The sequence below is a fragment of the Cyprinodon variegatus genome, unplaced genomic scaffold, assembly GCF_000732505.1.
Source record: "Cyprinodon variegatus isolate N-32 unplaced genomic scaffold, C_variegatus-1.0 Scaffold904, whole genome shotgun sequence".
NCBI classification, from domain to species: domain Eukaryota; kingdom Metazoa; phylum Chordata; class Actinopteri; order Cyprinodontiformes; family Cyprinodontidae; genus Cyprinodon; species Cyprinodon variegatus.
Genome location: NW_015151357.1, coordinates 237,722 through 260,028, shown reverse-complemented (window position 1 = coordinate 260,028; position 22,307 = coordinate 237,722). Strand labels below are relative to the sequence as shown.

Below are 22,307 nucleotides of genomic sequence, written 5' to 3'. Positions count from 1 at the left end.
TCCATCCATCCATCCATCCATCCATCCATCCATCCATCCATCCATCCATCCATCCATCCATCCATCCATCCATCCATCCATCCATCCATCCAGGGTTGCTGTGGGTTGAGTGCCTTTCTTCGGCAGTCTATGGGCGGTACACCCTGGACAGGCCACCAATCTGTCACAGTGGATATTTCGCGGCATAGTTATTAGGGGTGTGCGGAAAAATCGTTTTGGTGATATATCGCGATTTTTGGCTGCCTGATATAATATCGATCTTTTACCTAAAACTGAGGGGAAATTGACTACCTCTGCACCACCACTCTATCAGATGACACTGTGAAGTCCTTTTGCTTTGCAGAGCAGCACCATATCTGTAGTTGAAGCACTCAGAGTGGAAGACGCGGACTGATTCAGACCCCAAACAACATGAATACCAAATAACTAAATCATTAATATCTTCAGATGAAAATACACAGCACTTGCTTTTTATTCTATACATTTAATTTGGATAGGAAAACTATTGCAATAAATACTAACATTGCAATATCGTGATAATATCGTATCGTGATCCAAGTACTGCGATACATATCTCATCGCAACACCCATGCCGATACTCACCCCTAATAGATATTATAATAAGTAATTTCTCTGGCTGTTAAATTACCTTATTCTGGACTTTTGTGGTAAATGGAAATTGTCCTGTACTTAAATAATATTTTTTCAACAGGAGACTTGACTGAACGGTTTTGCACTACATTCGGTCATTCACCCACCCATGCACACACATTTACACTTTTAGTGCAAATGAACACTATATCATGCTAGTATTAGGTAGCATTATCCTAACCTCGTTTCTGTAGCCTTCTTTAGCTCCCTTCTTTTAATATGAGTCTGCCTGTAGCAGGTTTGCTGCTCAGGCTGGGTATCATGGTAGAGAACCTGGAAGCACCAGAATCATACAAAAGATTTCTGTACCATTATTCTATGCAAGATTTTACTTTCATGTAAGCTTTGGGTCAGAAAGGCCTTAATCTGATTCTGGATTATGAGTCAGTCTAAAAAATAAACTGTTATGAAGGTCTTCAACGCAGGTCCTCCAGCGTTTGTGTCATATTTGGACGGTGGCCCACACAACCATGTAACTCAGTTGTGATGAAAACCAACCATAGAGAGAAAAGTTATGACGAGAAGAAACAAGGTGAATAGAATTGCTTCCGACAGAAAAGGTCAGTAAATTTGAGGACCAGCTTAGGTCTGTACTAGTCTGCATATAGACTAGCCTGGGCTTCTAATACACAATAATATTCACTATATTTAATAAATATTATTGAAATGTTATTTTGTTTCACTAACACAGTCTACAAACATCACACAGACACATATAAATACTATTTAACCCTTTATTTCTGTAAATTATCAGGATTTTCTTCCTACAGATAATGAAAACATGGCATTTAGGTTAAGAATATTCCATCAAAGCAGTAAAAACAAGTTTTGATACAAAAATGTGGGCTTAATCAAAGGTAGTATGTTTTTTACTTGCTTTTAATGTTGTCATTTTCTAAAGGTACTTTTATTCTGGCTAACAAGCCTCATTGAAACACATATTCTTATTAACTAAATATGATTGCATGTGGTTAATGAAAGGAAATTTCAGAAACGCTAGAAGCAAAAACTTTCCTTTTAAAAGAAAATATTTCTTTGTTGGCCTAATAGTTCTGTATCTCAGGGTCATCAAAACTTTTTTTTATCCAATAACTTTCTGTCAAACCTGAATTAAATGACATCAGAGCCACTATACGATCTGTCCGTGGTGTATTAGATGATCCTCTTCCTGTCTGCATGCCTGCTCAACGTTTCGTCGAACATCAATTACATGTGGAGCATCACTGCCCCATACAGCCGGTACCACTTCAAGGGAAGCAGGGTCTAAAAATATTCACAGTCTAAACAGCTCCCACTCACTTACCTAACACTGTGAATCACTGCATTATATTAGTTCAACATTTTTCCTCATGACCTTGTCTAGTGAGACAAAGGACCACACTCTGTATATTTCCGCATAGCAACAAAGTCCTTTGTTTTGTTCATTTCTTAAAGTTTTGTTACTGTGAAGGACAGGAGTTTTGAACGTGGTCATTGTGTTAGCAAACGTTAGTTCGTTCAGCACATTTATATTCCACTGGGTCATACAGGTGAGTCATGTAATTCTAAGAGATCCTTTCTTAGTAGAGGAGCACTCTGTCATACTGTATGCACCTTGGTAAGTCTTTCACGCAGCTAAGTTTTGCTTCGATTTAAGTATTTATTTATGTTCAAATTAACCATATATTTCTTAAAAGGGTGCTTGCAAATTTCCTGTCAGAGCCCCAAGGACAGAAAGTCTTTTTATTTCAACAAACTGATTTGTTTAGCACTTTTTGCATATTTGCAACAATTACATTTATTCATTTTTTATGGTCTGTGAAAAAGCAAGGCTAAGACTGAACAGAAAAAATAGGGATCTACTCTCTGATGTATTCAACAAAAGCAAAATTAAAAATTAAGAAAGCAGACATTGTTCCAAGTCTCATTATTTCAGACTCAGCTTACCAGTAACATGTGTAACTTGTTGGGTGGGGTTAGTGTGGGGAACTAACTTTGACATTTGAAAATAAGTAGATAAATCAATATTCAATAAATAAATAAACACAGGGTTGCAAAAAATACAGAAATTAAAAGCAACATAATAAGTAAACGTTACCAGTATTTAAATCATGCAATGGGACATACCTTTGTATACTATATCTAATTTAATAACCTTCTTTATCGATTTACCTGTGTAACAACTACCTGTTTATATATTTAATCGTTAATTGACCTAATATAAGGTAGTCATGTTTTTGTGACTGTGGCCATCCTGCAAGCATGTTATTTCAAGATAAGCAGTCAACCGATCAATAGCTGTCCCCTTAGGACAACCCAGAAATGCAGACAATAATCTAATATGGACAGGCAGAAATACACAGCAGTAAAGAAATAAACAAGGTAAAAAACACATTAGGAATAATAAAATAGAATAATAAAACAGTTAAACATACACAATATAAAAATAAAATGATTAATACTGTCTAGAGATAGATATTGTCATTAAAAAATAATTTCAAAGATGAACAAAAAGCGAATTAAGGGAGAGATTTATACAGTACATTAGTGTTACATTGTGTAATTTAATCACTGTTTACATTAATTTTTTTTGCTGTATTTTTGTCCATTTAATTATAAGCCTATTGACTAAGCATTTATTTATTTATTTCCGTATTTCTTTAAATATGCCAGAGTCTGTCCTCCAGATCACACGAGCAGACCCATGGTCATAACGATCAAAATGCTAATGGTCACAGAGTTGGAGGCAACTTCATGTGAGAAGAATAAATTCAGATTTATATAGCAGTGCTTTCCTTGCCCGAATTAGCAGAAATGACACAAAATGAGGATTTCATTATACTGTGCAAATGAAACAGGACAAAACAATGTGTTAATAAAATAAACAATGACATTGGTTAAAGTTTGGGACTTAGTCGCATCCCTCAGATCAGATAATGAACTCAATTAAAATCTAAGTAGTTTCTCTAAGATAAAGCATAGTATATTATCAGTACCATAAAAGTCTAGCTTGGCCAGCCAGATTGACTTACGCTGTATACACAACATGTTAGACTGCAAAGGAGCAGGGAAAGCCAGAATATAAAGATGGGACAAGGGCTGAAATCCCCAAATCAGTGGAAACAGGTTGGAACCTATCAGATAGCTATTGCTTAGACAAAAAAAAATCAATAATTTAAAGAGAATAGTTCTACAGCAACCAGTTGTTGATATCTTAAAAAGGTACAGTATCCAGATAATATTAAGTTGGTGTACAGAGTGACATAGGATGCAGAAACAAGCTTATTTGTGTAGCATGCTCTTTTTTTTAATGGTGTAAAATAAATTTTTAAAAAGCCCCATTCTTTTCTTCCACTCTCTTTGGACTCATGCACGTTTCTTGATGTGATGTACAGAAATATAGAGCTTTCTTGGCCATTTTTTTCTCTTTTTCATCTGCGCAAAATGCACCATAATTGACTTGTTCAGTGATTTTCACAGAGGATGTCAGGGTTGCCCAGCAACGCAGCTGGAAATGTAGTCAAACTGTAATTTGCTTGTTAAGTGTTTATTTTTGAGGATTGACAGGCAGAAAGAATACACTATTGGTCAGAGGTTAGTAGGTCTGCGTGGGATACTGGGCAGTTCTCTAAAATCAGATGTTTTCAGGGTCTGTAAATAAATGACGTGTTGTGATTTCAATAATTTAAAATTATAACTGATAATCCTCCATGGTCCAGTTTTTTTCCACTGCAGGCAGAGCGGTTCATTAGTTGTTATCTTTCGTTGATGCAATGGAACAGTGCGGACAGCTGTTGTAGAGGGGGAACTCTTCCTCGCCACGGTGTCAGGGTTTAATGCCATTTCTAAGAGAGCATATGTCTGTGCCAAAACTTTCTGTTCGCAGCATATTTTCCAGGAAGTTTCCTTGATCTCAGCAGGGCTCAGAGGGTCTAAGGAATTAAAAGCCAGAAGGGGCGTTGGATTTGTTTTATCTTATTTCTTAAAGGCCAGTTCTAAATCAAGGACTTGGTTCTCTGAAGGATATTCATAGGCCACCTTGTAGTTATGTGACTGTTATAGATTCAGCAACAGAAGGGCAGAGTGTGGGGCTAAGCAACAAGAAAACATTTTAGATAAACTGTACAGTAAGGTTACATATAATTAGACAGCTATAAATAGAGAGGTGTCATGTAAAACTACAATCGCATAAAAAAGGTTGGGACTACAATCCATATCCTGATGACTGATCTTATCATTTCATTCTCTTAGAAAATTTGTGTAATTTTTCAAATCTCAGGGGTCAAAGTTCACCCCCAAAAGAGAAGCACCTGGAGGCAGGTAGATCAGATGCCAAATAAATGGATATTTACACCAAATCAGACACTCTCTCCTCCTGTGATGGTTTCTAAGCATCAAATTTTAATATGTCTTTCATTCCCCCTTAAAGAGTTATTGCCAATTTATTATCTGTCTATCAAAAATAACTCTTGAAATATGGGAGTTTCACAGTTGCAGAATCTTGGCAACTTATATGTATTTCATCAACTTCCGTTCTTACACAACAGAAACTTGTCTTTTCAATTCTTCTTATCAGGAAATGCCTTTAGCTGAGAAATTGTTTGTCTTATTCTCTGTATTTTTAATCGATCAGTATAGACTAGTCACTGTGTACAGTTACAAACAATTTTACAGCCTAGAAAACATTTTTTATGGGTTTAATCAAATTTTCCATATTATCCATCCTCTTCCAATTATCCGGGGTCGGGTCACGGGGCTAGCAGCTTCCGTAGGGAGGCCCATATGTCCCTCTCCCCAGCCACTTGGGCCAGCTCCTCTGGCGGAATCCCAAGGCGTTCCCAGGCCAGCCAAGAACCATAGTCCCTCCTAGGTGTCCTGGGTTTCCCTCTGGGTCTCCTCCCGGTGGGACGTGCTCGGAAAACACCTCACCAGGGAGGCGTCCAGGAGGCATCCTAACCAGATTCTCAAGTCACCTCAACTAGCTCCTCTCAAACTGGCGGAGAAGCAGCTCTACTCTAAGTCCTCGTCGGATGACTGAGCTTCTCACCATCTCTAAGGGAGAGAAAAACTACAGAGAAAACTTATTTCGGCCGCTTGTATCCTGGATCTCGTTCTGTCGGTCATGACCCAAAGCTCATGAACATATATGAAGGTAGGAATGTAAATTGACCTGTAAATCAAGATGTTTGCCTTTTGGCTCAGCTCTCTCTTCACCCCAACAGTTCGGTACAGTGCACGCTTCACAGCAGATGCCGCACCAATCCGCCTGTCGATTTCCCTCTCCTTCTTCCCCTCATTCGTGAACACCCCAAGATACTTAAACTCCTCTACTAGGGGCACTACATCCTCCCCAACCTGGAGAAGGCACTCTACCCTTTTCCAGCTCAAGACATTGGTCTCGGATTTGGTGGCACTGGTCCTCATCCCAGCTGCTTACTCGGCTGAGAACCATATTAATCCATATTAATTTCATGTAATAAATATTAATTATTTTATATAGGACAACTCTTTATTTGTGTTACTGTTAGCACAATGACAAGGCTTTGTTTATATTTGTGGTAATTATACATTTTGAGGTATATATCCTGAAGTTGTGGCATTTACTTAACAGGGATACTATAAAGATATAGTATATTAACTTTATGCCAAGATCTCCTCCTTATCAAAATATTTTTATTTTATGACCTTAAAACAAGACGACAAATAAAAAAGAGTAGCTTTCAATTAACATACTTAATTTACATTTCCCACCTGTGTTCTAAAATAAAATATAAAAAACTAAGACATTCTTTCATGAAGCCCATTGTTGCTTGCTTCTAAAAGTGTAGTTTCCGCACTGTGAAGGATGGAGTGAAATGACCTGCTCTGTGTGATGTTGTCTAGTCTCACCCTGGAGCAACAGACAGGCTGATGAGTGACAGTATTTAAAGAGCTGCTGTGACCAGATAGCTTGACCATTAAGAGATACTGTGTTCATAGATAAATGTACTCCAACTCAACTGCCTGTGTCTCTCATACACCGTAAGAGCCCCAAAAGAGCTTGACTCCCGATGTACACGACTGTTTCCTTTTTTAGGATGGAATGGTTTTACTAAACATATACACTTTTTTAGAATCTACTGCTACTTTACTACGTACTGTTTGATCTGCACAGGTATCATATTGTACATACTTGGTTAAAACTATGCATACATACCCACTTGTATGTACAGTACATGTCCTAAACCAGACTTTTTGAAATCCATTCCAGTTATTTACCATGTTTGTTACAACACTTGTAAATTAGTTGGTTTCCAGGGCTGTATATGAACAAAACATAATGGAAAACAATCAAGTGAAATGAAGGTGTAATTCACAACTTTCATCATTTTATAAGGGTAAAAAACATGCTGTTTTTGAATAACTCCCCCAATTAACCCCCATCTGTATTTTATTGTAGCTGGGACCAAGAACCTATGAACATATGAGGCTATGTGAAGGTAAAATTAGTTTTGCTCAATACTAAAGCATGTTTAAAGTGGTAGGGAAGTGATATTTATATTTCAAATCATTGTAACTTAAACATATATATAAATGTACTCTTTATCAGACCATATTGTCCCAAAAGTTAGAACATTTTTATAAAAAAAAAATTCCTGTCTTAAAATCTGTGGGGTTTTTTTGTTTGTTTTTTAGTTATTTTATGCAGGCTAGTTAGTTATACGTTTGTACACCTAAATTCGGCCAATCATATATCAACAGTCATCTGTCAGGGAAATTTCTTTGGTCATAGCATCTTGATTCATATTTCGCAGCTAATATACGCAAACATGATGAACTGTAAGCCTTCTGCACCAAACAAAGCTGCTGCTGCTGCCCTGGCATCCTCTTTCACAATAATTTCATCCCCATTTTCCTCCTCTAAATAAAAAATATATGACGGAGGACACTTATCCACGTCCTCCGACACAAAACTCTCCTCCTCTTGCATGTTTCCACTGTCCATAGTGTCCCTTGACAGTGTCAAGGAACGCTATGGACATTGGGACCATGTGCTACTTGGTCCCAATGTAATTTCCCATTGGGAACCTACTAGCACCAAGTTGCTAGCTGGTTAGCAAGATGCTTCCGAGACCCTGGCCACAACCAAAAAGCTTGCGGACCTACCACCACAACAATCCTGCCCTCTTGATAATCAACCAATCACATTCACTATATTCGCTCGTGTAAAGTCGAGCACCACTCTGGAGAATTCGGAAACGGAACTGTTGGAACAGCCGCTTCCCTACAACTTTAAAATAAAAATGCATAAAAGAAGTGAATGAAAAACAGTTTAAACTTGCAATTATATTAAAATGTGATCATTTTTATCAAGAGTATGTTTTCTACACCTTTGAAAAATTATGAAAGTTGTAAATGACCCATAAAATAAGGTCTTTTTTTTTTTTTTTTTTGGTGTTGCGACATCGATTAGGTCTTATTTTTTAATCATAAGGAATTTGGAGAGAGTCTGCATTCTTTATTATTCCACTTACTTTCACATGTAGCACAGGTATCAGAACAGTCCCACAGTATGATACTACTACTGCCATGCTGGACATGGGGCACAGTATTGTTTGCTTTAAAAGCCTAACCTTTACTTCCACTTTCATACTTTCAGAAACTTCACCCAAACTGCCCAACTCATGCCTCATCTGACAATTTTTTTTAGCATTGTGTTTGACTTCTCCATGCATGGAGCTCCAAACTCTATAAAGCTATTTTGTCTTATCTTGCTTTATCACAGTCATAGTTTGGTGTAGTTTTAAAAGTACACAAGAACTGCTTTTCTTCCAATCCTGAGGATTTTGTTTGCACATGAAAAATCTACTTTTGCTTTTTCCAAAGTATTCAGCATTATCAGCAGTTATCAGTATCAGTTGACTGCATTTACGATTAACCATAATTAAAATAATAATAATTTTCTAATCACAGAGGACCTCAATTTTTGGTCCTTTTTCATTTCTCCAAAACTTTCTCTGCCCTGCATTTAAGGTGGCATTAATGTGCTTTAAGATACAGAGGGAAAAAGAGAAAGTGGCAGCTTGCACACGGATGCCTGGCAGTAAACACATTTCCATGCAACAGTAAAGTCGGCATGTCCGAGGAGAAGACTGAGCAAGTGAGCATTCAAGGCAATTAACACAATGACATACTGACGACAACCATGTATATGTTTGTGGTTAGTGCAGAAGGAATTTGAAATAAAACAACCCCTACAACTTTAGTTTAAAAAAACACAATTTCCTGTAGGGGACAATTTCTGCTGTCTATGTTCAGATTCTTTTAAGTTTAAGCGATAACTTAACTAAAAGCAGAAGGAATTAAAATTTTTGATTCTCACACCCTACTAATGGATTACAGGTTTACTTGCAGGCTGAAGTGATCAGTTTCCCAAAAAAATACATTTCAGTTTTTAAAAAATTGAGAAATAACACCTTGTTTTTAAGATTGGAACAAGAAAAACAGGAGAAAAAAAAAACTTATTAAAAGGCTGTTTACTACTGTGAAGAAATAGCTGTGCTAATTTGATGTGAAAGTTTTTTCACTGTGCAGCATCAGCTGTAGGTGTCTTGTCTGCTGGATGTCATTCATTGCTCCATTCTGCCCACAGCAGAGGACTGGTCTGTTGCCAAACAGGCAGGCCGAGGTGCCAGCAGCTACCAGCAGCTGCCGGCCTGCAGGCAACCTGTTAAAAGTAGCTTTTTATTAGTGCCGTTGATGCCAGCTCCAGCTGACTGTTTGAGGAGGAGTAAATCGAGGGGCTCCAGTTATTAATGTGCTGCAGGGTTTATATACTAAGTGATGGTGTTAGAGAACTTTGTTAAATATCAGCCAACAAAAAACATCTAAACACCTCCTGTTATAAAAACAAAACAAACAAGCTGCAAAAAATAGCTGTCATTTTGATATATCTGTCTAGATCTTCTGAAGCTTGTTTGCATAGCAGATAGAAATGTGACAAATGCTGTAGAAATCAGCAAAAATGCCTGTTGGAAATAAAACACTTCTAGGCTTGATATTTTGAAGTATACAAGTTATTTCTTATGCCATAATGAAAGTAACGTGTACAATTCCTGGTAGATAATTAAACTTTCAATTCATTTTATGAGTCAATCTAAATTATTATTTGTATTTTTTATGAATAATAGCAGTATAATTCTCTGTAAATGATTTAATAAGTGTTATTTCTGGAGCTTGTTTTAGCACTTGTCTTTAAAAACACTGATTATCTCATGTAGTCTGTTATCTGCCGGCCCTAAATGCAATCAGTCTCAAAGATAATAACAAGAGTTTTTTCTATACCAGGAATAATATATCTGAAACTTGGTTATTATTAATTGTAGATGACAGGAATAAACGGTGCCTCTGACCCCCAAACTATTTACAGACTCCTTAGGCAACGACAAATGTCACAGCTTTTATCCAGTAGCTGTCAGACTAACCCAATATGCACAAAATTTAGAAAAACTGCAACCTTTTAATATGCTGGGTTGTTTGATAGGACTTCATTTTGAGTTCAGAAATATTTTAAAACTGTTGCTTACTGGCAGCTGTGACTTACAGAAAATTAAACAAATGTTGTTTCACTCTATTATTTTTTTCTTAAATGAGCAGAAGAGCTGTTCATATTTGGTTTTGTTTTATATTAAAAGGTTGATCAAAAACTTAAACTTGGTTATAAGTGGCTGCCTATAATTACCAAAATGTAATCATGCTATCATTATTTTTTCCCATATGTATTACGCAACATTTAGAATATTTAAAATTGTCTGACAAGCATTTGTTTTATTTTTTCAGTCAGAACCCCCAAACACAAATGCTGCCATCTTGAAAAATAAACTGTTTAGACTTTTATCTTTAGGTTCTTTGTTCAGGCTGCCAGTCTGATGAACTTAATCAGAATACACAGATTGATATTATGCATATTAGCACTAATCCAAATTGGTGTTTTTAGAAAACAGTGTTTATATCCATACACTTCATGATGAGGACAGGAAATGAGACACGGTGGCAAAGAAAACCACATTTGCTTTGAGGAAAATGCAAACTAAAATGGTCAAATTGTGATATAAACTTAACGGCGAAACTGTGCTGATGTGCAAATTACGTGGGCTAGTATTCTGTACAAATACAGACAATCAGAAAGACTTGACCGTATGCAATCAATAAAGCATTTAAATAAACATAGCTGATATTGCCTGGTACTCAAAATGCCAGTTGTTTAGAAATTCAGAAGTCATCAGTTTGTTATTATAATAAATATCTTTTACATTGGTTTTATTTTTTAATGTTACTGGTAGTAATAAACGAGATATTTCAAGGAAATATTTGCAAAATAAAGTGGTACAGGTAGGACAGTGGAGTTTTTTTTTTTCTCTTAAACAATCTGTAATCTACATATTGTTTAATAGTTGTTATACTGAATGATTTGGTTACATAAATAAGCAACTCTTTGCTATCAGTCTAACAATGAGCTGTAGAGATTAGATTTACCTCCTTAACTATCCTGCTCAAAGAAAACCTGAGGTCATGTTCCAGTCTTTTTTTTTCTTTTTTTATTGGTCATACTCTTAATAATAATAGTAATAATGCTTTTATTTAAAGCCCCTCTAAGGAAATGTACAACAGACAATCAACAGTACACAATAATTCATTTATGAGGATGGAATACTATATCCTATGGATGGACAATAATGCATTACCAATATATAATGCAATATGAATCTATGAATTAGAATATTATTTGTCTTATGTGTTTGTTTTTTTATTCAAAATATATCTTTTTTTGATGAGCTTTATAAACTTAAAAAAAAAAAAAATGGCTGGTACTGAAATTTTTTTATGGTCATTCTCCGTTGTCTTTTTGAGACGTTTATTCTGATTATATCAATGTCAAAATAGTATTTTAATCGACTGAAATTAAGAAATGTATTGCAATTTAAGTTTAGGCCATGTTCTTTAGCCCCAATATATCCATTTGTCTTTCCCATTTTAAGAAAAATGTAGGAGTAATGGACTGCTGAGTCTTTTATGTTAATGTTCCTCAACAAAAAGATGTAAAATCATTGAATGTTCTGAAATTCTGCTTAACTAAAACAAAAGGTTTAGTATGTTGTAGTTTTTTTTTTTATGATTTTATTTTTTCTGAGTCACAATGCACTGCTTCAGCAAATGTTTAATCTACTTTAATGCATTTTGCACATTGAAAAATGGTACACTCGGCTTGATAAGCGTTATATTGTTTCAACCTTTGTAAATTTTTTTAATTTATTTATTTTTTTTGTGCCATCATCTCCAGCATAGTTGCTCATGTTCCCACCTATCAGACTGCGAGGTTTTGATTCAGATAATTGTGATGATGCGCTGCAGCTTTGAAGCCTGCGTTCCTGGTTGGGGGCTGATGAACTCCAACACATGATTTACATTCTGCTTTCATCTCGGCGAGAAGCAGAATTTTTGGAGCAGCTAACATTTTACCATTGGTGGTTTCTGGCTGGACAGGAGGGAGGGATTGGGGGAGGAGAGAGAAGCCAGGGGATAAAATGTACAACATGAGTACTTAATTGATTTCATTATCATATGAACAGAAGCAAAACAAAGAATTCAATCAGACTTTAAATGACATTTCTACATTTAGAGCACAGCGGGTGTTTAGCTGCAGCTTGATTTATGCTGCCAGCGTGGAATAATTGCTCAGCCATTACAGGTATTGAGGCTGCATGCTTTCATAAGGAAACATGTCTCTCTATGTAACCCCTTCAAAAATGGCCCTTGTCATTTGTTTGGAACAATGTACTTGTCTCTAACTCTCGAAGATGTTTGACAGATACATCTTGACCTTGACATTTTTGTATAAACTGACAGTCTGATTAAGAAAGCAGGATACAAAAAACAAAGTGGCCCATTTTAAGCCTGCAAAATCTCATAAAATTGTTGTCATGATAAAATGAAATACTGCGCCTCTGTTGCCCCCATGTGGTCACTTTAACAACTTGCATACAGGGCCTTTTCATCCTTCTTGAACATTTTTCCCATTTTGTTACCTTACAACTGCAAACCTCAGTGTATTTTAATGGGTTTTTATGTCATAGACCAACATGTATGCAAGTAGTGTATAATAGTGGAGTGAAATGGATGTTACGTGGTTTTCAAATTTCTTTACCAAGCAAAAACTAGAACGAGTGAGGTGCATCTGTATTTGCCATTAAGCTTTATTCTGATGTCCCTAAAAAAACTGCCTTTAAAATCAGGCATTTGGTTAGAGTCTACCTGTGTCGAATAACAGATCTAAGTTATTGGTTATTGCTTTGAAGACCAAGGAATACAGCAGACTGGTCATGGATAGTGCTAAGAGCAAGACTAGGTCATAAACTGTATAAATTATCTCACTCAGTTAACAAACTTAGTGAGAGATTCTGATATCACATCTCACTAAGATTTGCTCAGTCAGGCATCTAAAAGTGGAAAGGAGAAGCTTACTAGAGAGGCAGTCAATGGGCCTTTGGAAACTCTACAGGAACTACATACATCTATTTATTAGGTGGGAACATGTATCCATAGGGGGAAAAAAAGGTATTTTACCCAACAAATCTGATCATTATGGAAATCTCGAAAGGCATAGCTTGGTGTTGGAAAAAAAAAAAAAAACACAAGAAGTTAAACTTAAATTTGCAAGCATATGGCTTTTTACCCCGCATGCAAATAGTTATAGCTGAAAATTAACGCCACATCACTCACAGCAAAGTATCCCCACTGAGAAAAGTGGAGATGGCAGCATCATGGTGTATGGCTATTCAGAGCTGATGTTACAAGCAAAAAGGAAAAAAAGAAAAAAAAGATTAAGAAACATATAGAGCTACAGTGAAATGGTTCAAGTTAAAGCATCAACAGTTAATCAAAACATATTTGGTATCCCATGTTGGAAATAATAGTTCCAGTACAGCTAAACGCCTTCACAGAAAAAGAAATAAAGGGTTATCTAACAGATAGCCAATAAGAAAGTCACTCTGTTTGCATCACGCATCCTCAGAGATAGATACTGTATGCATACACAGTGCATATGATGTAACAGTGCAGCGCTCCATGTTCAAGGAGATGGTAGTTCAAATGTAGGATAATTAAACTACGTTAAATGGAAAGCTTATCAATCCATGCTGCATAGTATCTAAATAGAGAGTCCATGTGTGCCACAAGGAACTCAGTGCAGCACTGAGTATTGCTGCAGGTCATTTTTCCAATCTATTGTCAGATTCTAACACAAAACATATGCAACTATTATGATTTTTTTTTTTCATGTTGCTGCTAAATATTAGTGATTTCAGTGGCGGATATTAACTTTATAATAAATATCAGACATTGCCCGTTCCACCAATATAACTCACCAATATAAATTCTGTTTTTGTGACAAAAGTGAGAATTCTGCCTGCAGAGCTGGCAGGTCAAATGCAACCAACTGATGCTGAAGTTAAAATGTGGGTGTTGTTGGTCTTAATATCTGAGACACATAGCCAAACTGGTATTTGCAATAACTACATAGTGTCTGTATGTTTGTATTTGAAAAACAAACAAAAAAAACCCAGTCCCAATTGAGTTGTAAAATATTAGTATACAGTATCTGATAAAATTACAGTATAATGGATCTCTATTATAATCAACTTATTTTCCCTTCAGAAACTAGTATGTAGAACTTCACCCCGTTGGTTAAAGGCTATACTTTTGCATCCTGCTGCTGAACAAAGACCTAAAATGCTGTCCAAATCTGTCGAGATTATATTTTCGATTAAAGATTTCATCCCACATGACATTAATGTACAACTTTGTGTTCTTTCTCATATAAATACCCCAATAAGCTATTGTGAAAAAGTTCAAAGGCTGTAAATACTTTTTTAAAAACATTGTTTATTAGATAGTTTGTACAAAGATGTCTATTTCAGTTTTCAACATTTTAAGCTCTTTTTTTTTTCTCTCTAGATGAGATGAAACGTCCAAAGAAAATCGAGTGGATGGACAGTAATCCGCCCACCAAAAGTAAGGAGGGAGAGGAAGAAAATGAAGGAGTGAGAAGGGTAAGGGTGGGGTTTAAGGCCAAGCGGGAGCGCCGGCAGGGCAGCAGCGCTACCATGTGTCAGGTGTGCAACATAAGGCTAAACTCAAGCGCCCAGGCACAGATCCATTATAAAGGCAAGACGCATCAGAGGAGGCTTCGCCGACTGGCAAAAACTGTCAATGCAGGTAGGAACATGCTGTTTTATACCTGTTTTTCTTTTATTATTTATGCAAGCAGAGATCCACTTCATGCTTCTCTTATTTATTATATCTAAGCTCTTTTGTATAGTTAAAGGTATGTTTTTACTTTTTTCTAAGAGATTTTTCAATTTGAATTTCACAATGTTTTAGTAAAGAAAAAAATGAAACAATCTTTTATTTACGAAGCATAAATATTACTTAATCTAAAAACGTTATTTAAAGCCAGTTGTTTTTTACCAACCACATTTCATTGTATATCCAGTTTCAGGTAGTTTTATATTTTTTATATAAAACCAATGTTCTAATGTATTTTTCAATACATTATGCATAGTATATTTGTTGTGTTGAAATACATTGCTCGACCAGTGAAAGTAAAGAATCAACCAGAAGGAAGTCACTTGTTACTTTGGTTTAGAAGGGGGTGGTATATTTTATTTTTGCATTGTGTTTGTGTTGCTTATCTGAGGAATACTCAGATATTACGATCCCCTGCAATACTTTTGGTACTGCTATTCATTTACATGTTACTTTTACACATATCACCTCCCAAAGTTGCAAACCATGTAGCTACCAGTGGGAAACTTTATTGTTTAAATTGCTGATTGCTTATTTGTGATTGCACTATTACTATTGGGTGTCTAGGATTAGTTTTCTGTTCAGATGTGACATAGACATAACTTCCTAAAGGGTCCACTTTTGTCTTGTCTGTGTACACTGAAAAAAATGATCTAAAAATATGTTAAAAAATGTCTTACATTAAGTGTATTTATCCTTAATTTGAGTTAGTATATGAGATAGTTTGCCAATGGAATTAATAAGAGAAGATAATTAAATAATATGCACTTGAAAAAAGACAATGCAATTGTGTTTTCTTATTTTAAGGTTAAATTCTCTTGTCTTCCATTGGCAAAAAAGTCTCTTTCACCTCCTCAATCCAAGAAAAAATCACCTATTTTTTCCAGTGTACGATGAGCCTTTATGGTCCTTTATGTTTTTCTGGCCTCCTTGTTGAATTGTTGATAATTTCTTGGATTAGTTTGTAACTGGCCTCTTTTGGATGGGGTTCACAAATGCAGTGTTGATTTTGGCTCCTACTTTGGTTTGCTGACATCTCAGAGTCTTAAAATGTCTTTTAATGTTTTTTACTGTCTTATAAATGTCAAGAGCTTTGTTTTTCTACTATTTCTATTTTTTAAGATGATGTGTTATTTTTTTTTTCAACTTTGACCCATCCAATTATAATAGATTTATAATTTGAAAACATCTTATTTTTGTTGATGATGTTTTAATTAAGACACAATAAAAAAAAAATTAACAACCTTAACGCTGTTCATACTAAGCATTAAGGTTGCATAAGATTTTTTATTTCTGTTTTCTTTATTTAAGTAAGTGTGGTGATCGACTGAGTAGGAAATATGCACTATAACAATCAATTAACATTTTAAAGTGACATGTAAGACCTTGAAAGAGCTTAGAGAAGGTCCAGCTCTGAATTCTGGATGATAACATTTACCTGTCACTGCAGAAAATATAAAGGTGTAAATCATTAATTATAGATCTCTTAAAGTTCAGCGAGGGATACAGAATGACCTATATGAAACAGAGTGATCATTTATTTTATTAGGCATTATTAAGCAGTGTTGTTGCACAGGTCAGGTAAAACTTTCCTCAGTGAAACCACGTCTTAAAAGTTGCAAGATTTCTAATAAAGCTCTTGAAATGATAAACAGACACAAGCAACATTTTCACATTTGTCAACCTGACTGAAAATCTCATATCTTTGTATTTGTCCGGCAGCACTCGAGTTGCTTCCAAAAGACCACAGTTTAATCATCAACAGCACTATTCTGAACCAAAACGTTATGAACTTTAACAAAACGCTATCTACTGCCAGGGTGTTGTGTCATCAGCTGCTTTTCTGTTGGGATCTGATTTATTGTATTCAATTCAATGTGCATACACGGCTTGTTTACAGAAAAATGAGATGCTTTGTCTCCAACATTAGAAGTTTTTCACTGAGTGTTTGACATGAAATTTGTTTTCTCAGTATATGCAATATAATGACTATAGATGCAGATAATTGAAAAATGCTGTTGTATTTTATAGCTTTATGCATAATAACTGAGACATTTTAAGATGGTTTCACTCTTCTTTTAAAGAAAATCTGTCATATATCGACTGTGGATAAATAACTCATTGTCTGTTTTTTTTACTCAGATCAAATTTAACGACAACCAAAAAAATTCAAAAAGTCTGGTTCTTGGGTATTAGAGGGTCCTTTAAGAGTTTTCCAGTTAGCTCCCTGTTACACCTTTTAAAATGTTACTGCACCCGTAACAATTTGAGCTAATTGCTGTGGTGACATGCTAACTTACTAAAGTTGTGTTTGCATACTGTATCTTTGTCATGAGTGCTGCATGGATTATACTGTCTGGTAGCACAAGTGGCAGCTTAGCTATAATGCTGGAAAACATCCATGTACACAAGAGAATAATTATAATGACTATCTGCCTTGTCCTCATGCCACAGACACACTTAGATGGCAGTACCCCATATGATTTACAGAAAGCTTTTGTAAACAGAAAATAGGGTACACTGTGCCCCACATTGCAGGGCTACCAGGGGTGAAGAGTTACACTCCTAAGCATCAACCAGGGATCTATTCTAATGTTGCAGGATGGGAGTATGAGATCATTTTTAAGATAAATTGATGTTATCAGCTTAGGGTGATCAGTAAAAACTTTCTTGAAGGTAAATCTTGCTGCATACATATAGAATCTCTCCTGCATCCTCTCCTTTCATAAAATAAGTTGATGACGATAAGGGTGTCCTCTCCACAAGGGAAAGTCTACAGATTGTAAGGAAACATGAAGATTTAATATGTGCTGGTGGGATTGCAATAGGAGGTTCAAGTAAGCAGGAAAGAAAAACCTATGGGTCACAGATAAGGAGACTGGCTTTATAGCCAAATAAAAGTTAAAGCTTATAAGTAACTCTGCTTTCTTAGAGTCCTTTAATGTTAAAGTCTTCCTAAGTGGCCCAGAGGAACAAAATACTTGGACACAACTTTTGAAGAAATGTGAGGACATGCAATCTTTCTCTTTGACATACAAAAAAGTACGGCTGAATCAGTGGTGCAGTAGTCCTCACTTTATGTGAGTAAAGGTTATGTCTGCTGATGTCCACAAATATAATCAGCTTTTATTGAATGTCACTGAGATTAAAACTATGGCTGCAGTTGGTTGCATTTGCAATATAATCGCAATTTTACAAAATGCAGTTTTCAAATTGAAGAGGCACTCTTTTTTGGTCGCATTACATTTAATGAGAATAAGACATCTGACTTGTTCACTCCAGCTATTTAGGTGGCAGAGATACCTAAAGGATCAGACAATCAATCAAATTGTATTTATAAAACACTTTTCATACAACCAATGTAGTTCTAAGTACTTTCCACAATTAAAAAACATTGCCATCCAACATGGAATATAAATAATTCGAGATATATCCATGCAAAGTACCAATGTAATCTGTTCAAGTAAGTTTTATGGTCATAAAAACAATAAAAACCCTGAAGTAAAACATCTACACGCTTGTAGTTAGTGCAGAGTAACAAATCAAAATAAAGATCAAACTAAAATCACTGTTGCAATGTTGGTAATAAAAACGTCAATTTTAATTTTTGGAAACATTTTCAGCTCTTAAAACCTTTTTTAGAATATTTGAATTTCATTTGTCTTCTGACAACAAACACAGAAAAACATGTGAATAAAATATACACTGTATGCAAATATGAAACAGAAGTGGAATCGTTGTGACTAACCTGACAGAGGTTAATGCTAATAATATGTTACTTGACAAGTGATATGAAAGACCAAATTTGTTCTTCCTCACTAAATGCACATGGTTAATATGAACATAAACATATTGCTAAATTATTATCAGGGTTTATGGCACAAGAAATAAAAGTATAGGTCTTATTTTCAAATAGCCATAAAAATGATTTATGTTTGCATTTTATAATATAATATATATTGTTTATATTATGTTTATATTTTTTGTTGATATTAAGATTTGTGAACCATTTCAGAGGCATTGCAAATTTAGAACATCGTTGCAGCTGCAAACAAGCTTTTTCTGCGTATTTTTTGAGCACCTGTTCTCTTGAAGGTTCATAAATCACCTTCAGTCAGTAACACCTGTGTCATGCTGGGTCCCGAAAACCTTTATCAATCTGTATTTACGAATGAAAAGGGGTCTAATGAACAACCAGCCAGTAAAATAAAGCCTTTCTAATGCTGATTAATGATACTGTCTTTTGCTGTTGGCTTGCCGCACATATTTAGCCATTCCAGCCTCATAAAACACAAGAGATTAAATACATTTCAAATCTATTGTCTAGTTTATTTGAACCTTATTTTGTCATCATGAGCGTATTATTGACCTTTTCTATGTCTGATAATAGCTTTCGCATATCATCATTCATACTTAAGCCTGGTTGACTGGTTCCTATCTAATGGGTAAAATATTGAGTGTGCTTCTCTATAAATATGCATGTCTGTTTATTTTTTAGCAAATCCTATCTACTTCAGAGGTTTTTACACAGAAAAAACTTGTATTTTGAATAAACAATGTTGTCATTTGTTAATACCAAAAAAAATATATAACACTGTTGAATAGTCATTACAAAGAGATATTTTTATATATAAGGTGATGTGGACAAAAACACAACCATTTGTCTGTGATAAAGTATTTAATTGTTGTCACGATATTGAGTATTTGCTTTAATAAAAACTGAATTAACAGTATGAAATAACGATAACTAAGATTTATTTTCAAAAAAGGTCCTTGAAAGAAAATTTGCTCATTCTAGAGCAGCGGCCTGTAACCTGAGGCTGCAGAGCCACAAGTGGCACTTTGGAGCCCCTAAAATTGGCTCTTAATAGTGGCTAAAATGATATTAAGAACCAACGAAAGTCGTAAAATAACAAATACCAGCCTTAGAAGCTTCACATTAAAAGAAACAGAAAAAAAATATGTGAGTTTTTTAAAGTAATATCCAACACAAAAAAATCACTCTGTTTTTTTTTTCTTAACAGCTCAAAATACAAATAAACTCGTGGTTGTTTGGAATTGCCACAAATTTTCTATTGCATGCATCTAAAAAAAATATTTAATAAAAGGTTAATGTAATACTTGTGGCTCTAAACGTCTTTTAAAGGTTGCAGACCCCTTTACTGGAGCCTCATTACACCCTCATCTAGTGTTTAAAAGAATTACACGCCACACAGGCAGTTATGGACAAGGCAAAATGCAGGGAAGTAGGGCTGGGCTTTGTTTCGTTTGTAACTGACCAGATGAATTGACAGCAGCCAATAACACTAGCATTAACAGTGACAAACATGTAGAATGGTCACAATGGTGATAGTTTGGCAATGAAGTGTTAGAACGAGGAGAGTTTCTTAGTGTTAAGCTGAAGTTGGTGTTTTAGCCTTCATACTGTCCCATCTATATAGGTTGTATGTAGATCAGTGCAAACCTTTAAATATAAGGTTTTTATCTAGATTGTCTCCAACTCACTACAGGCGCATGTGGGAGAAAAAACGGCTTTTATACCCCAAAGCACCAATGCAACTTCAATCTGTTTATGAGTCATAGTATAGTATGACATCGGAAATGGGCTAAAATGAGTCATAGTATAGTATGACGTCAGCAATAAAATAAAAATAGTCATAGTATAGAATGACATCAGAAAGAGAATAAAAAGAGTCATAGTATAGTATGACATCAGAAATAGAATAAAAAGAGTCATAGTATTGTATGACGTCAGAATTAGGCTAAAATGAGTCATAGTATAGTATGACATCAGAAATTGGCTAAAATGACTCATAGTATAATATGACATCAGAAATAGGCTAAAATGAGTCATAGTGCAGTATGAGGTCAGAAATAGGGTAAAACGAGTCCTAGTATAATATGATGTCAGAAATTGGCTAAAATGAGTCAAAGTATAGTATGATATCATAAATAGGCTAAAACGAGGCATTGTATAGTTTGATGCCAGAAATAGGCTAAAATGAGTCATAGTATAATATGATCTCAGAAATAGGCTAAAAAAGTCATAGTATAGTATGATGTCAGAATAGGCTAAAATGAGTCATAGTATAGTATGACATCAGAAATAGGCTAAAATGAGTCATAGTTTAGTATGACATCAGCAATAGGCTAAAAAGAGTCATAGTATAGTATGACGTCATAAATAGGCTAAAACGAGTCATAGTATAGTATGACGTCATAAATAGACTAAAAGGAGTCATAGTCTAATATGACATCAGAAATTGGCTAAAATTAGTCGTAGTCTAGTATGATGTCAGAAATTGGCTAAAAGGAGTCATAGTATAGTATGACATCAGCAATAGAATAAAAATAGTCATAGTATAGTATGACATCAGAAATAGGGTCAAATAAGTCATAGTATTGTATGACCACGGAAATTGGCTAAAACAAGTCATAGTATAGTATGACGTCAGAAATAGAATAAAAATAGTCAAAGTATAGAATGACATCAGAAATAGGCTAAAATGAGTCATAGTATAGTATGACATCAGAAAAAGGCTAAAATGAGTCATAGTATAGTATGACGTCATAAATAGGCTAAAACAAGTCATAGTATAGTATGACGTCAGAAATAGGCTAAAACAAGTCATAGTATAGTATGACGTCAGAAATAGGCTAAAAGGAGTCATAGTCTAGTATGATGTCAGAAATTGGCTAAAAGGAGTCATAGTATAGTATGACTTAAGCAATAGAATAAAAATAGTCATAGTATAGTATGACATCAGAAATAGGGTCAAATAAGTCATAGTATAGTATGACCTCGGAAATTGGCTAAAACAAGTCATAGTATAGTATGACGTCAGAAATAGAATAAAAATAGTCAAAGTATAGTATGACATCAGAAATAGGCTAAAATGAGTCATAGTATAGTATGACGTCATAAATAGGCTAAAACAAGTCATAGTATAGTATGACGTCAGAAATAGGCTAAAAGGAGTCATAGTCTAATATGACGTCAGAAATTGGCTAAAATTTGTCATAGTAAAGTATGACATTAGCAATAGAATAAAAATAGTCATAGTATAGTATGACATCAGAAATAGGCTAAAATGTTTTTCTGGTGCAATAACGGTAAAGCTAACACCGATACTGAATCATAATCAGACGCTGTACGTTGTTAAACATGAGGAGGGCACCAAAGAGAATGCAAGCAGTATTGAGACAAAATGAGCAGCATTTTCTATAATAATGGACATGTAAACAAGACTATGAGACATTATATATATACATATATATATATATATATATATATATATATAAGCTAAATTTAAGATAAACTTTATTTTTCCTAA

General features: G+C 35.0%; 1 protein-coding gene across 2 annotated transcripts in view; it reads left to right on the top strand.

Moving 5' to 3' along the window:
• The window catches only part of LOC107099753 (zinc finger protein 385B-like), a 97,005-nt gene that overhangs the window by 30,197 nt on the left and 44,501 nt on the right, over nt 1-22,307 (top strand). For both annotated transcript variants that reach the window (XM_015398011.1, XM_015398010.1), the window contains exon 2: nt 14,623-14,883. In XM_015398011.1, the coding sequence (XP_015253497.1) occupies nt 14,623-14,883 (261 nt within the window). The remainder of the gene's footprint in view (nt 1-14,622; nt 14,884-22,307) is intronic.